Below are 12,980 nucleotides of genomic sequence, written 5' to 3'. Positions count from 1 at the left end.
CACAAAATATTAATATAACCATACTTATAGTAAATGAAAGAAGAAATTTAGCAGCAAACTGTGAACACATCCTTTCTCTCTCTGTCGCTCTTTCTTTCTTTCTTTCTTTCTTTCTTTCTTTCACTCTATGTTCTTTTGCTGATTTATTTACTTGCCTTTCTTTCTTTCTTTCTTTCCTTCTTTTCACTTACTCTTTCTTTCTTTCTTTCTTTTCACTCACTCAATCATTCACTCACTCTTTCTTTCTTTCTTTCTTTCTTTCTTTTCACTCACTCAATCATTCACTCACTCTTTCTTTCTTTCTTTCTTTCTTTCTTTCTTTTCACTCACTCACTCATTCACTCACACTTTCTTTCTTTCTTTTTCTTTCACTCACTCACTCACTCACTCACTCTTTCTTTCTTTTGCCTGCTCATTCTTTTGCTTTTTCTTTCACTTGATTGTCACTCTTTCTTTCACTCTTTACTTTCTTCCTTTCTTACATTCTTTCTTTCTTTCTTGTGATCTTTCCCTATTTCACTCTCTCTGTCTATCTCTATCTCTCTATCCACCCATCCATCCATCCATCCAAAGTCTTTTGCCCTTTATTTCCCTCTTTTACTCTTTCCATTTCTCTTTCATTCTTTTACTCTCTCTCTCTCTCTCTCTCTCTCTTTCAGAAGCAGCGGCAGGATGATGTATTTCATTCCTGGAATTAATCATTGTTCAATTTTTTCCCATTTAATCTTTATTTATTTGTTATAGTCCAACGTATCCTGATGGCCTGCGTGATAAGACTAAAGAATTTGGCTGAGCTCTCTCTCTCTCTCTCTCTCTCTCTCTCTCTCTCTCTCTCTCTCTCTCTGTGTGTGTGTGTGTGTGTGTGTGTGTGTGTGTGTGTGTGTGCGCGTGCACGAGTTATACCAAAAGTCACACTGTTGTTCCTTCAACTGGCTCTTTGTGGAACTGCAGGGAAATGAGTTATTAATAGTGTTTTGAGCCACCGTCTCTCATCGGCTGCCATGTTTCACCAGTGTGAGGGAGACATATGGACGTGCATACGTTTGTACACGTGTGAACCGCTGTGAAAGTGTGGGAGAGAGAGAAGGAGGTCTTTAAAGCTCAGCAGTGTGGAGTGAGCTAATGAGTACAGTGTGTGTTGTAAAAGAGCAGGAAAGATGAAATAAAGGAGAATTAAGGATTAATTGAAAACAAATGGAAGCAGCTAAGCGTAAAGAACTGTCAGCTAGACAGAAGTGCTACTTTGTCTGGACAGATGGTAGGTGTGTTGCGTAGGCACATCTGGAAAGAGGGACTTCTTAAAGAATATAAAAGATAGTCTCCGTTCAGTAGTCTTATGTTAGTCGATTATCCACATACGAACTAGAATCTGTAATGAAGAGAGTCATGAATCATTGTGAAGGGTCTTTTCATTGTATCCATTTGTCTTTTCCATCATGTCCTCAGGGTGAGAAACAAAACAGTAATGGTTTTCATCAAGTCGCAGCCAGAAGTAGTCTAGACGTTAGGGATTTTACCAGGGTGTGAGTGATCGTGTGCTAATCCTTTTTTTTTTTTTTTAAATCAGGGCTGCTGAGCTAATAAAACTGCATATTATGTTCTTATGATAAAAACAAAGAGGGAAGTATTGGAGTAGCAGAACTGTGAGTGGGTGCATTTACATCGCAGGAACCTTTCCAGGAAGCCAGAGAGTTCTGGAGGAAACAGGGATTGTGAACCATTTCGAGTTCCTGCTTGAAAGACAGAACTTTTCTGTGGACGATGAACGTGCTAACTGGTCAAATACAAACTACACACAATGACTGACCTGGCAAGCCGCCATTTTTAAAAAACTACAATTACTAAAATGTTTTATGTTGATATTTTTGTTTATACAAAGTCAATTTATGCACATGTGCAAGTCAAAAATGGATTTCTGGTGGAATATTGTGAACAGGAAAAATGGCCGTGTTAAGCTACATTAATGTTAATGTTAACATCATATTCACATAACAAATTATTTTCCTATATTTTATTCCTTACATAAAAATTTGGCAATAATGGCAGGTCGGATCTCATCTTACAAAACGATGTGGTCACAGAAGTGTGTGCGTGTGTGTGCGTGTGTGTGCGTGTGTGTGCGTGTGTGTGCGTGTGTGTGCGTGTGTGTGCGTGTGTGTGCGTGTGTGTGCGTGTGTGTGTGTGTAAAATTGTTATCAGGGAGACTACTGCAGCCCTCTGGCCCAGTGCCTACTGACCTTACAATATAAACATCGATAAGAGCGGCATTTTAATTATGTTTGGGAATAAAGGAGAGTGGACGAGCCCTGGTTTCTTTTCCATACACTGTGTTATTGCAAAGTCAGTCTCTCTCTCTCTCTCTTTCTTATGTTTAGCAATCTTAAATGAAGCTATTCAGCTCATTAACCATTGAGCAAATATGAAAAATACTCAAACATCACATCTTAATAAATTGTATTTTTTTAAGTTGGTTTCTGTTCTTCAGTGATGTTACACAGACTCAGTGTCATAGAGACAGCTGTCTTGGACAACCGGAATAACTTTATTCCTTTGGCCTAATTTTCTCCCATTCCTTGAGCTCCGTCTCCCAAAATTCGAAGGTGGTAATCCACTTTGAAATTAAAATGCGGAATAAAAATGTAGCTGAATAACATCGTGCAAGTGTATGACGATTTGGATGTTACAGGAAAAAAAAAGTCTTAGCTACAGTATCTGTATTTACTATATTAGCTTTTAGTTGGACACCAAACATGTCTTAGCTGTTTGACTACATTTAAGGTAAAAAAAATTCTGACAAGATGGTGCTGACCTTCTAATAACAGTTCATATACATATAATATGAGCCGAAGATGATTTTTCTTATATTCAGCACCCAAAGTAGCTTCTAGTTTCTTCATTCATATCACTATTTATAAGGATATTACAGCAGGATTTCCCAATATGTTGGTAATTGTTGACTTTATGCTATACTTTCTACTACAACATTACATAAAATTTTTCATAATTATATAAATAATAAAAATATATACACTAACAATCTGTTCTGTAAAAGCTTTTTACTAAGAGTGTGTCATCATAGTGAAATAAACATTTTAATTCTAGCACCATCCATAGACTAGATATTAGTTTTCGTAAGTAGGCAAATTCATGCAAATCTGATTATATGAAGCCTTATTTGCATAAACAAATGCTAATTTTTGAAAAAACTTCAAACGCAAAGAATATTTGCAAGAATATTAGTAATTAACTGGCAAAGATTCATTGTGATATCTATTACTACTGTTTCAAAAAGTACTCCATTTGCATACAATGTCTTGCTTTAAGTGTCAATAGGAGAGGCGTAAATATATAAACAATTTTGATATTTTGAAGACCGTTGAAATGACATTGACCCATATTTAAAATGCTGAAGTTGCCTATACGTTACAATCTGGCCATAATCTTTTTAATCTGCAACATTTATCTGTCCATAACCTACTTTTATCTTTTAATCTATAGTAATCTGTTGTGGATAGATGCTCTTGCAGTATCTTTTTTTCATGCTGAGTAAATAGCATTTCTCTACTGTGCATTTCCTTTAATTCCCAGCAGTCATTAAAACAGATTAAGCATAAGAATGTGATGAACACTGGGCTTTATCTTACATCTCTTTTAAACCAAGTTCATACCTAGTTGTGCCATGTGTTGTATCTGGATTGGATTCAGTTGAGATTTTAACCACATACACCAAATCCACAGTTAAAAAGTAATGCATTTAAAAAAAAAAAAAAAAAAAAAAAGGGATTTAAATTTGATTGATGTATCATGTGATACGCCGATCTGATAATAACTACAGACAGCCAGCTTTCTCCTTCAGCTCCAAATGTCCTAAGATAAAGAACTTTTTTTCCGGTCAAATACACCAAATTTCCATGACCTAAATATATTTATAAACACTAAATGTAGATGAGGGAATGGCTGTTTATAGCTGCTACAATGTAAGTGCTAACAGGAGCTAAGCTGTTTCGAAGACATCATGGTAAAAAAGGACATGTCATTCTTTCATTAATAAAAAAAAAATGCAATTGTTGGCAAATTGTAGTGGTATAAGAGGAATAAAGCATGTAGGGAGGTGTTCTAGGAAAATATTCAGCTTCAGATTGAAAACAGTGACACTTCTCGATGGGCTGCATCGCAACACACCATCATTGACTTATTTTCCTCTATCAGCACACCCCATATATAAAATCAGTGTTTTATTCCTTACATAATCCTCATATTTATCCCAGGGTTTTTCTACAACAAAAAAGACTAAACCCTTGAGACAGCTCATGAGTACTATTATGATTATGATGCCGTTATGATTGTATTAGGAGTTTGAAACTCGAAAGAGAATCCAGCGATCAGGTACTAATTCTGGAGGAAAAAACAATTTTGAGTGTTGTGCGTTGTTGGACAGCGGTTGTGTGTTGACATCTTTGTGTTTAGATCTTACAGATGTGGAAGGACTGTGGGGTTACTGAGGTTGGCGGCGGTGACGCACACAGCCTAGCACGGCTTGATGAAAGACCCATTTTTATCAACAGTTAGATCAACAAAGTGTGAAGATCTTACAGTGAGGATATTTTGCTGGTTCTGGTTTCATGCAAAGTTTGACTTTTTCTCTTAATAAAGTTGTAAGCAGTAAGATTTACACCTCACAATATTATAAATGATTGTATTCCTTAGAAATCTTCTTGTATTACTAGAAAACCAGAGTACACTAGTAATACTCTTGTCGTGAGTGTCATATGTGCAGAATGGGGGCATGGTAGCTTGATAAAGCCAGGCAGATGTTGTGGAAAAACCTCCGGCAGAGGGAAGACAGAGAGAGACTTTCGCCGCTACATGTGTTGGGGGCGTGTCTATGCAAATGAAACCACATGTAGGGAATTGTAGGGGATTGACAGGCAGACAGAGCCGAACACCAGGCCATGTTTACTTGCCTTCTGTGTGGCCGTTTTCTTGACTGCTTGATAACGTCTTCATTTTTGTTTGTTTGGCGGTGCAGCCGTGCAAATGGCAGCGACCGCTGAAGTAAACAGCGACTCTGAGGTATGTTTGCATTTTGCATGCTTGTTTGATTTTGCGTTGACTGCTTGCTGATAGGTTATCCTTCAGATGTTGGAGATAATACTCAAGTGTTTTTTCTTGGCTGCTAATAATGAAGCTCTTTGTTGAATGTAATTTTGTAATAATTACTGTTTAGCTGATCTGGTCGTTTGCTTGTCTAAAGCCACCTGCAGGACCTTTTATGCTGAGGCCAGTTTTAAAAGGACATCATGAACCTGGTCTGGTTTAATGTTTGCATGATTTCATATGTGCACATATAAGCATACCAACATACATGAATATTTGTCAGAAAAAAATCGCACCAGCGGAGTATGGAGAGGCAGAGTAGAGTGTTGTGTGCACCTGAGTTGCTGTATGAGAGGCTCCCTGTGTTCTTAACTCTCACACAAACACATGCACCAGTGTGCCCTTTATTGGTCTGACTCACAAAGAGCTCTGCTGTGCCGATCCGAACAAGCACATCATTCACAGCTCCAATTTACACGCACTGCTGGAAGTGATGTAGCTTCTCGCAAGATTCTGCCACAATTATCCGGTTACTTTGACCTGCTACTGCTAGACATTTCAGAATGACCTGGATACCTGAAAATGATCACAACTCCATTGGGAGCAGGTGTTTCAGCCTCAGATTCTCTAGCCTCAGATCCTTCACCCATGGTTTATGGAGCATCATTTCAGAGTTAATGTTTGGGTTCACTTTTGTGTCTAGTTCCTCTTGAGGTTTCTTCCTCATGTCACATCATGGAGTTTTTCCTTGACACTCTTTCCTGTGGCTTGATCATTAGGGATCTACATCTGGATTTCTGTAAATCTGTGCTATATAAGTGCTATATCAATAAAATTGAATTGAATTGAATTGAATCGTATCTATCATAAACATAGCTGGCAACAATCTTCACGGTTACAGTCTCACCGGTTATACACACCTCCATGTATACACACTTTTATTTCACCCCATTTTCTCCCAGTTTGGTCATTTTGCCAGTTCTCACACACTGGCTAGCTTTGACACCACAGCTACCAATCAGGGAAGGTGAGGAGAACAACATGTTTTCTCTTAAACACGTGAAGTCAACCACTAGATCTTTACAAAATGCTGCTTATGCTGCATCACGTTTGGCGGAACTAGCTGCCGTCTTCTGCATACGTGAGCTCACGGTTGTTTTGAGGAGAGACTAACACCGTCCTCTGACACAGAGAGTACTCTCTTGACAGATTCAGATTGACAATCTCCCAATGATAAAATGAACGCTTTCCTGTTGTGCCACTCATGAGCCCCAAAAACTAAATTTGAACACTGTGACACAGTGGTCTTTCAGCACCTGATATAGTCACTGGATTAAAGAACTTCACAGCATCCTGTCTTTTAAAGTCCAGACTTTTGTGTGGAGCACTCGGTGAGTAAACGAGACCCTTACCCTTGTGTGCATATTGGCAAGAAAACTTGTGGTTGGTTGTCTGGAGTGCCAGTTGGATGGCCTTTTCTTGTGAAAGTATGGAAAGTTCTTGGCCATGTTTAGTGATGCAAATTACCAGACATTCAAGTCACAGCTAAAAAAGTTTTTTTTAGATGCTTCCCATGGTATGTAGGCACCTTTTTCAATCAGTCAAACTTTTTTTTTTTTTGGCTGCTTGATATCCTCACTTTCTCTCCTAAGGCTCACCCATGTTACACGGGCCCATGAAGATGATATTATGAGCCACATTTAGTACCAAAGCGCTAAAGTTTTACAGGCAGGGTGTAACTGTAATCTATATCCAGTACATTTCTTGATATTTCTGGCAGTTTTTTTCCTCTCTGCCCAGTAAACTATAGAAAATAAAAGGAGTTTATATGATGCTTTAGGTGCTTAATTGCTGCATAATCTATTCTCCTAAACAATTTACACAGCACTTGTGCAAAAGCTCTTTTTTTTTATCATGTTCCCTTGTATTTTGGCTGAAGATAGATAAGTACCTCCTTGGAGCATTCCCGAATCAACCATGCCATCCAGGCTCGCCAAAGTGGAGGCATTTGTTTTTATACACTTGACTGTATATTTTGAACGTGTGTCGAGTTGTATGTTAGTGTGGTGCTAGAAAAACCACAACTTTCACCTCATCCAAGATCCAAGATTGCAGCATGTCAGCCTCCCTCACTTTCCACAGTGCTTATTTCAGCTACACAATAGGGCCTTTGAGAAAGTTAAATCACCCAGAAACAAAACTCATCTGGGTGGAATTTGTTATCATAGACATAAAAGGATGCTACATGTATGTGGTTGATAAGTCGTTTTAATGATGCACTACATTCTGATAATGTTTTGCGTGAGCTGCTGTAATACTGGCTTGTAAAACAGAAGTTTAAATACATATTACATGATGTTGGTTTATTGCAGGTGTTCACAGATTTGGGAAAACCCTTTGTTTTAAACAACTATAATGTAGCAGGAGTAGTTTCCCTTACATTTACTATGAGGTCTTGAGAAAATTCCCACCTTTGAACAACTGTAAACATTGATAGTGTATGGAATTGAGGTGCTGTTTACATACTATATATGTCTGCAACACTTGTGTGGTAGTCTGGGAAAACCCATCGGATATTGCTGTGGCTGAATTCTGACAAACAGCCAATTGGCCAGTGATATACAGTTGTATGCAAAAGTTTGGGTACCCCTGGCTAAATGACATATTTTCTTGATTTTTGAAGTGAAAAGAAGTAAAAATATTCCTGCGTAGTTGCGTCATATTTGATGAAAAATAGGAAAAAAAGTAATTGTGGCATGTGCAAAAGCTTGGACAGTACTAAATAACACCCCCTTTGGCAGATATCACAGCACTCTTCCTTGCAGAACGCTTCTAATTCTGAAATGTTCTTTGGCCATTAAACTTGCACAGCACACTTAAGATGTACCTACATATTTTCAAGTCAGGGGACTGTGAGGGCCATTTCGAAAGCTTCAGTTTGCATTTCTTAAATAGTTCACGGTGGATTTTGAGGTATGTTTTAGATCTCTTTTCAGCTTCTTGTTCTTGATGGACTATGTCACATTTGCTGCCAGAATTTGCTTATATTTTTACCTAGAATCCATTCTTCCATCTACCTGTGCAATGTTTCCTGTGCCACTGGCTGCCACACAGCCCTAAAGCATAATAGATCCACGCCGTGCTGAGTAGTTGGAATGTGTTCTTTTCATCAAATGCTGCTTCTTATTTTTCTCCTAAATATACCTTTGGTGCCAAAGTGTTCCATTTTTTGCTTCATCAGTCCCCAGCAGTTTTTGCCCCTGGCTTATCTAAATATTGTTTTGCATACTATAGAATATAGACTTTCCATCTGATGACTCTTCCATGCAGATCATGTTTGTTCAAGCAGTGTTGCAGAGTAGAATGGTATACTACTACTCCTTTTGTCAACCTTCCTGCAGGTTTGTAATATCTGTAGTGTCTTTCTGGCCAGCATACCTACAGTCCTATCAGTCCTATCTAAAAATTTTTCTTGGCCTTCCAGATCTTGCCTTAACTTCCACAGTTCTCCTTAGTTGCCATTTTCTGATGTCATTTCAGATAGTGAAAATTGTGTGGTGAAAGTGCTTTGATATCATTTTATAGCCTTCCCCTGCATTGTACGCATCAATTAGCTTCATTTTCGGATCCTCAGACAGCTGTTTAGAAGAGCCCACGGTTGTTAAAAGTTAGCAGGGTTTGGAGGTTTGAAGAGTCAGGGTATTTGTTATGCTTTGGAGTTGTTATTCCTAATGACAATTCTTGACCGAGTTAATAGGTCCTAATGAATTAAGGCCTAATGACTTCATTTAGTTCTGGGACCTTTCAACTGCAAGGGCAGCCAAACATTTGCACAGACCACAATAACATTATTTTTGTTGTATTTTTTATTTCATCAAATATAAAGTAATGTTAAAATGTTTTTAATAGTTTGCTGCAGAGATTGTGTTTACTTCTTTTACTTAAAATCAAGGGGTGTCCAAATATAGGGGTGTTTTATCTACAACTGTAGTTTGACATAAACTTTTTGAAACCACAGTGACATAGAAATGTTTTAACAATGATAACAAGGTGATATTTTCCTTATTTTGGTGATTTCCTTTTTAGGTTAGCTCTATATGGCTCATGGAGACCTTCACCTGGTTTGGTTTTTATACAGAGTTATTCACCACTGTCAACAATATCTGGATTTTACTTCAATCTGCTTCTTTTAAGCTTGTAGTCATTGAGGCTAACTGTAGGAAAGTAACAATAGATGGAGAGGAAAATAACATTAGTACAGGTCTTAATGCTGCTGCTGTTGGTGTATTTCTCTCTGAAACGTTCCACTTTCCTGTGGAGTTTTGATGCAAATGATGCTCTTCAAATGCTGCCTTCTCAGCTCATAAATTTTGGTGAGATTTTCCACTACGTGGAAAGAAGCAGAATTGCACATAAAACTGGTTAAAGACTTAATTACAGTAAGAGGTTGCTAGCTGATGGGTCTGTCAGTTTCCTTACCTTCCATCTGCAATACTCATTACTGGGGATTTCTAGAGCATGACCAGTGACTAGAAGCATTAAAATGCACATAAACAAAAATCCCATCACAGAGAACTTTGGCTGGGTTGCAGTTAGTCACATTATGGCATCATTATTTGACCGAAAACTCTGTGGCATGTCACATGCATTAACTCAGTGTGGACTCATCATTGGTAGTTCAGATTAGTGTTTTGTTGATTGGACCCCTGGGGGCAGCTCGATGAGGCTGAAGGACACCACGACCCAGAGCATGTTGGTATAAAAGGCCGACCATTAGCTTGGTATCTGGGTTTGAGCAAGGTATGTGGAGCTGGATCTGTAGAGCCAAGAAATTTCATTTGGTTAATCCTGTTCCACAGAGATTCCATAGGTGAGCATAGGTTAAAGAGGTCTATAGGTAAGCCTTTTGAGCAAGGTAAGCTCCTCTTACAAGTGGATAATCTGTCTGTATGTCTCTTTATTTGTCACTTTATTTGCTTCCTGAGATTAACTCTTTTTGATTTGCTTGTGCATAGACATCAAAGCTATTTTCCGAAAGGAGGACATTGCAGTCTTGACCTACTCTGAGACTTTATCATGGATTATAAGGAGTGGTTTCTATTTCTAGTCAACTGAAAAGTAGGCTGAGCAATATTTAAAGACGCTATACTTCAGACACTGCGAAATTGTTCACAGCTTACAGAAAAGGCCCATATTAATTGCTGGGACTAGAAAAAAAACATTTATGTATGGTTTGTTGTTTCTACCTCACTATTTTTTTTTTCAAGGAAGCCTGTGGTTAGACTATTGACCACTGTCTTGAAATTAGGTCGGTATAGCCTGGTGTTGGTAAGCTGATTCGAACATTGATCTTGCAGCACACATGGATGAAACTTGTCAGCAACCACTAATGAAATCAAAATTGAATTTGTTAAAATGACAAGTGCTTTGTTTAAGTTTCAAGTTTCTGTACCTCAGAAAGTTTTGATATATCCTCTAATTTTTGTTAATGCTCCAAAATCAAAAACATGCAAGACTGTCTGGCATGAAATTCCTAGCTGTCCTCAGTGATGAATACTTTTGCCTTTAGGGTTTAGTCTGACTTTTCTCCCTCTATAGCAAATAGTTTGTGAGATGTTTATGGGTGAAAGGAAAACATACTCTATTTGGTAGTGCTGCCTTTTTCTGGTATTATGGAACTATATTTGTTTCAGTAAATTTCAGCTCTTGGGTTCTACTTTGGTCACCATGGTACATTTTAGGAACTTACTCAGACTATAAGCTCTTCAAAAATAAATAGTTTAATGAATACTGACAGGCCTAGACTAACAGACTCTTGCTGGTATATATCATCTTTTTAGATATTGTAGAAATGCCTGCTATATGCAAACCACTTTGAATGTTGTACATTCCCAGGCATAACTCATGTAGACAGCTTGATTTGCTTTTTCTGGCATCCTTCACCATATTTAGCATCCAGTTGTGGGGTTCAGACTTTGTATGTTTCACCAGTTCAATTTTTTTTTCTCTTCTTTCCCTGTCTGTTCAATCTTCCAAAATTGGACTCTTGTCACTTGCCATTCTTACACATTTACCTTGACTTCACCTTTGCCCCATTTTCATCTTACTCTAAATGCATGCCCCTTCCTGTTTGGAGATGGCAGACTGCACAGTAGCCCCTGTAGCAATGGAGGACAGTGAGCAATGGAAACCAATCGAGGACTGTCACAGTGGTGTGCAGTCTGATGACCAGGACTTCATTCCAGCATCTCCTAAATCAAAGAAGCTTGAGGAAGAGCAGGTACTGGCAACCACTCCTTGCCCCTCATGAGTCCATTTCCTGATTTTGACACTCACTCTCGTCAATACGCTACTGCTCATCCAGTTTATTACTGGTTGGAGACAACCAGTAGTCCATGTAGCAGATGTAATTAATGCAAGCTGAAGATCTCTAGGAATGTTTGATAGGTTCTTCTCTACTTTGTCAGCTGAGAGTATCTGTAATTTTGTGTTTTAAATTGCCTCCTCTAGTTAATGTACTTGTGCTTCGTTCTTCACATGGTCTCTAAACAACAGCACTTCTGTGTTGAGCCAGGATTTGTCAAGTTTGATTTGAATGCAGTGGTTTTGTTGCCACGTGTACGTTTTCAATCAACACCTGCTATAATGCAACTTGCCCAATCCACCATCTGGAACTGTGAATATGCTGAGTGAATAGATTCTTATCTGGATACACTTGAGAAGCAATATATCATGGTTATTTATTTCATAACAGCCCTTCTGATACAGTCAGGTCCATAAGTATTTGGACGCAGTTTTTATAATTTTGCCTTGTACATCACCACAATGGATTTGAAATCAATTGGCAGCCATACATGCCCATGCCATAATACTGCCTCGACCATGTTTAACAGATGACATGGTATGCTTTGGATCGTGAGCCCTTCCTTTCCTTCTTCATACTCTTCTCTTCCCATCATTCTGGTACAAGTTAATCTTGGGTTCATCTGTCCAAAGAATCTTGTTCCATAACTCGGTAGGCTTTTTTAGATGTTTTCTAGCAAAGTCTAATCTGGCCTTTCTGTTCTTGAGTGTTACCAGTGGTCGGCATCTTGAGGTAAACGCTCTGTATTTACATTCAAGAAGGCTTCACTTGATTGTAGACTTTGACAATGATACGACTACCTCCTTCAGAGTGTTCTTCACTTGTCTAGATGTTGTGAAGGGGTTTTTCTTCACAAAAGAAAGAATTCTGTGATCATCCACTTTAGTTGTCTTCCATGGTCTTACAGGTCTTTGGTGTTGCTGAGCTCGCCAGTGCATTCCTTCTTTTTAATAATGTACCAAATTGTTTATTTGGCCACTTCTAAAGTCTCTGCTATCTCTTGATAGGTCTGTTTTGTTTTGGGGTTTTTTCAGCCTGATGATGGCCTCCTTTACTTGCATCAACACTTCTTTGGACCTCATATTGAGAGTTCCCATGAACAGCTACCAAATGCAAATTCAACACTTGGAATCAACTACAGACCTTTTATCTCCTTAATTTGTCATGAAATAATAAGGAAACAGGCCACACCTGGCCATGAAATTGCCTATTAGTCAATTATCCAATTACTTTTGAGCCTGTGAAAATGGAGGTACTATATAAAAAAAAAGACTTTAATTCCTAAACTATTAATGCAATATTTTTGTTAAGGCCCGTGAATTAAAGCTGAAGGGCTACACTTCAATCACATCTTGATTGCTTCATTTCAAATCCATTGTGGTGGTGTACAGAGGCAAAAATACTTATGAACCCAGCTGTACATCTGGAGCAAGACAGCCCTCATTTAACCAGTGATCTTTTTGTTATATTTGATCTTTTTGTTATAATTTGTAATGTGTATAGTGACTGTTGCTTGTAC

General features: G+C 38.3%; 1 protein-coding gene across 6 annotated transcripts in view; it reads left to right on the top strand.

Annotated features, from left to right (window-relative positions):
• septin4b (septin 4b) overlaps positions 1 to 12,980 on the top strand; it is a 67,912-nt gene that overhangs the window by 41,837 nt on the left and 13,095 nt on the right. The window contains exon 2 of one of the 6 annotated variants that reach the window (XM_026940880.3): positions 11,234 to 11,377. The exons of 2 other annotated variants lie outside the window; for them this stretch is intronic. In XM_026940880.3, the coding sequence (XP_026796681.3) occupies positions 11,234 to 11,377 (144 nt within the window). Of the gene's footprint in view, positions 1 to 3,798; positions 5,074 to 5,131; positions 11,378 to 12,980 lie in introns of those variants that run through there. 3 more of the 6 variants (XM_026940883.3, XM_026940879.3, XM_026940881.3) reach the window with 3 other exon arrangements.

The sequence above is a fragment of the Pangasianodon hypophthalmus genome, chromosome 21 (assembly GCF_027358585.1).
Source record: "Pangasianodon hypophthalmus isolate fPanHyp1 chromosome 21, fPanHyp1.pri, whole genome shotgun sequence".
Taxonomy (NCBI): Eukaryota; Metazoa; Chordata; class Actinopteri; order Siluriformes; family Pangasiidae; genus Pangasianodon; species Pangasianodon hypophthalmus.
The sequence above is the reverse complement of the archived record's forward strand: the minus strand, read 5'-3'. Positions and strand labels throughout refer to the sequence as shown.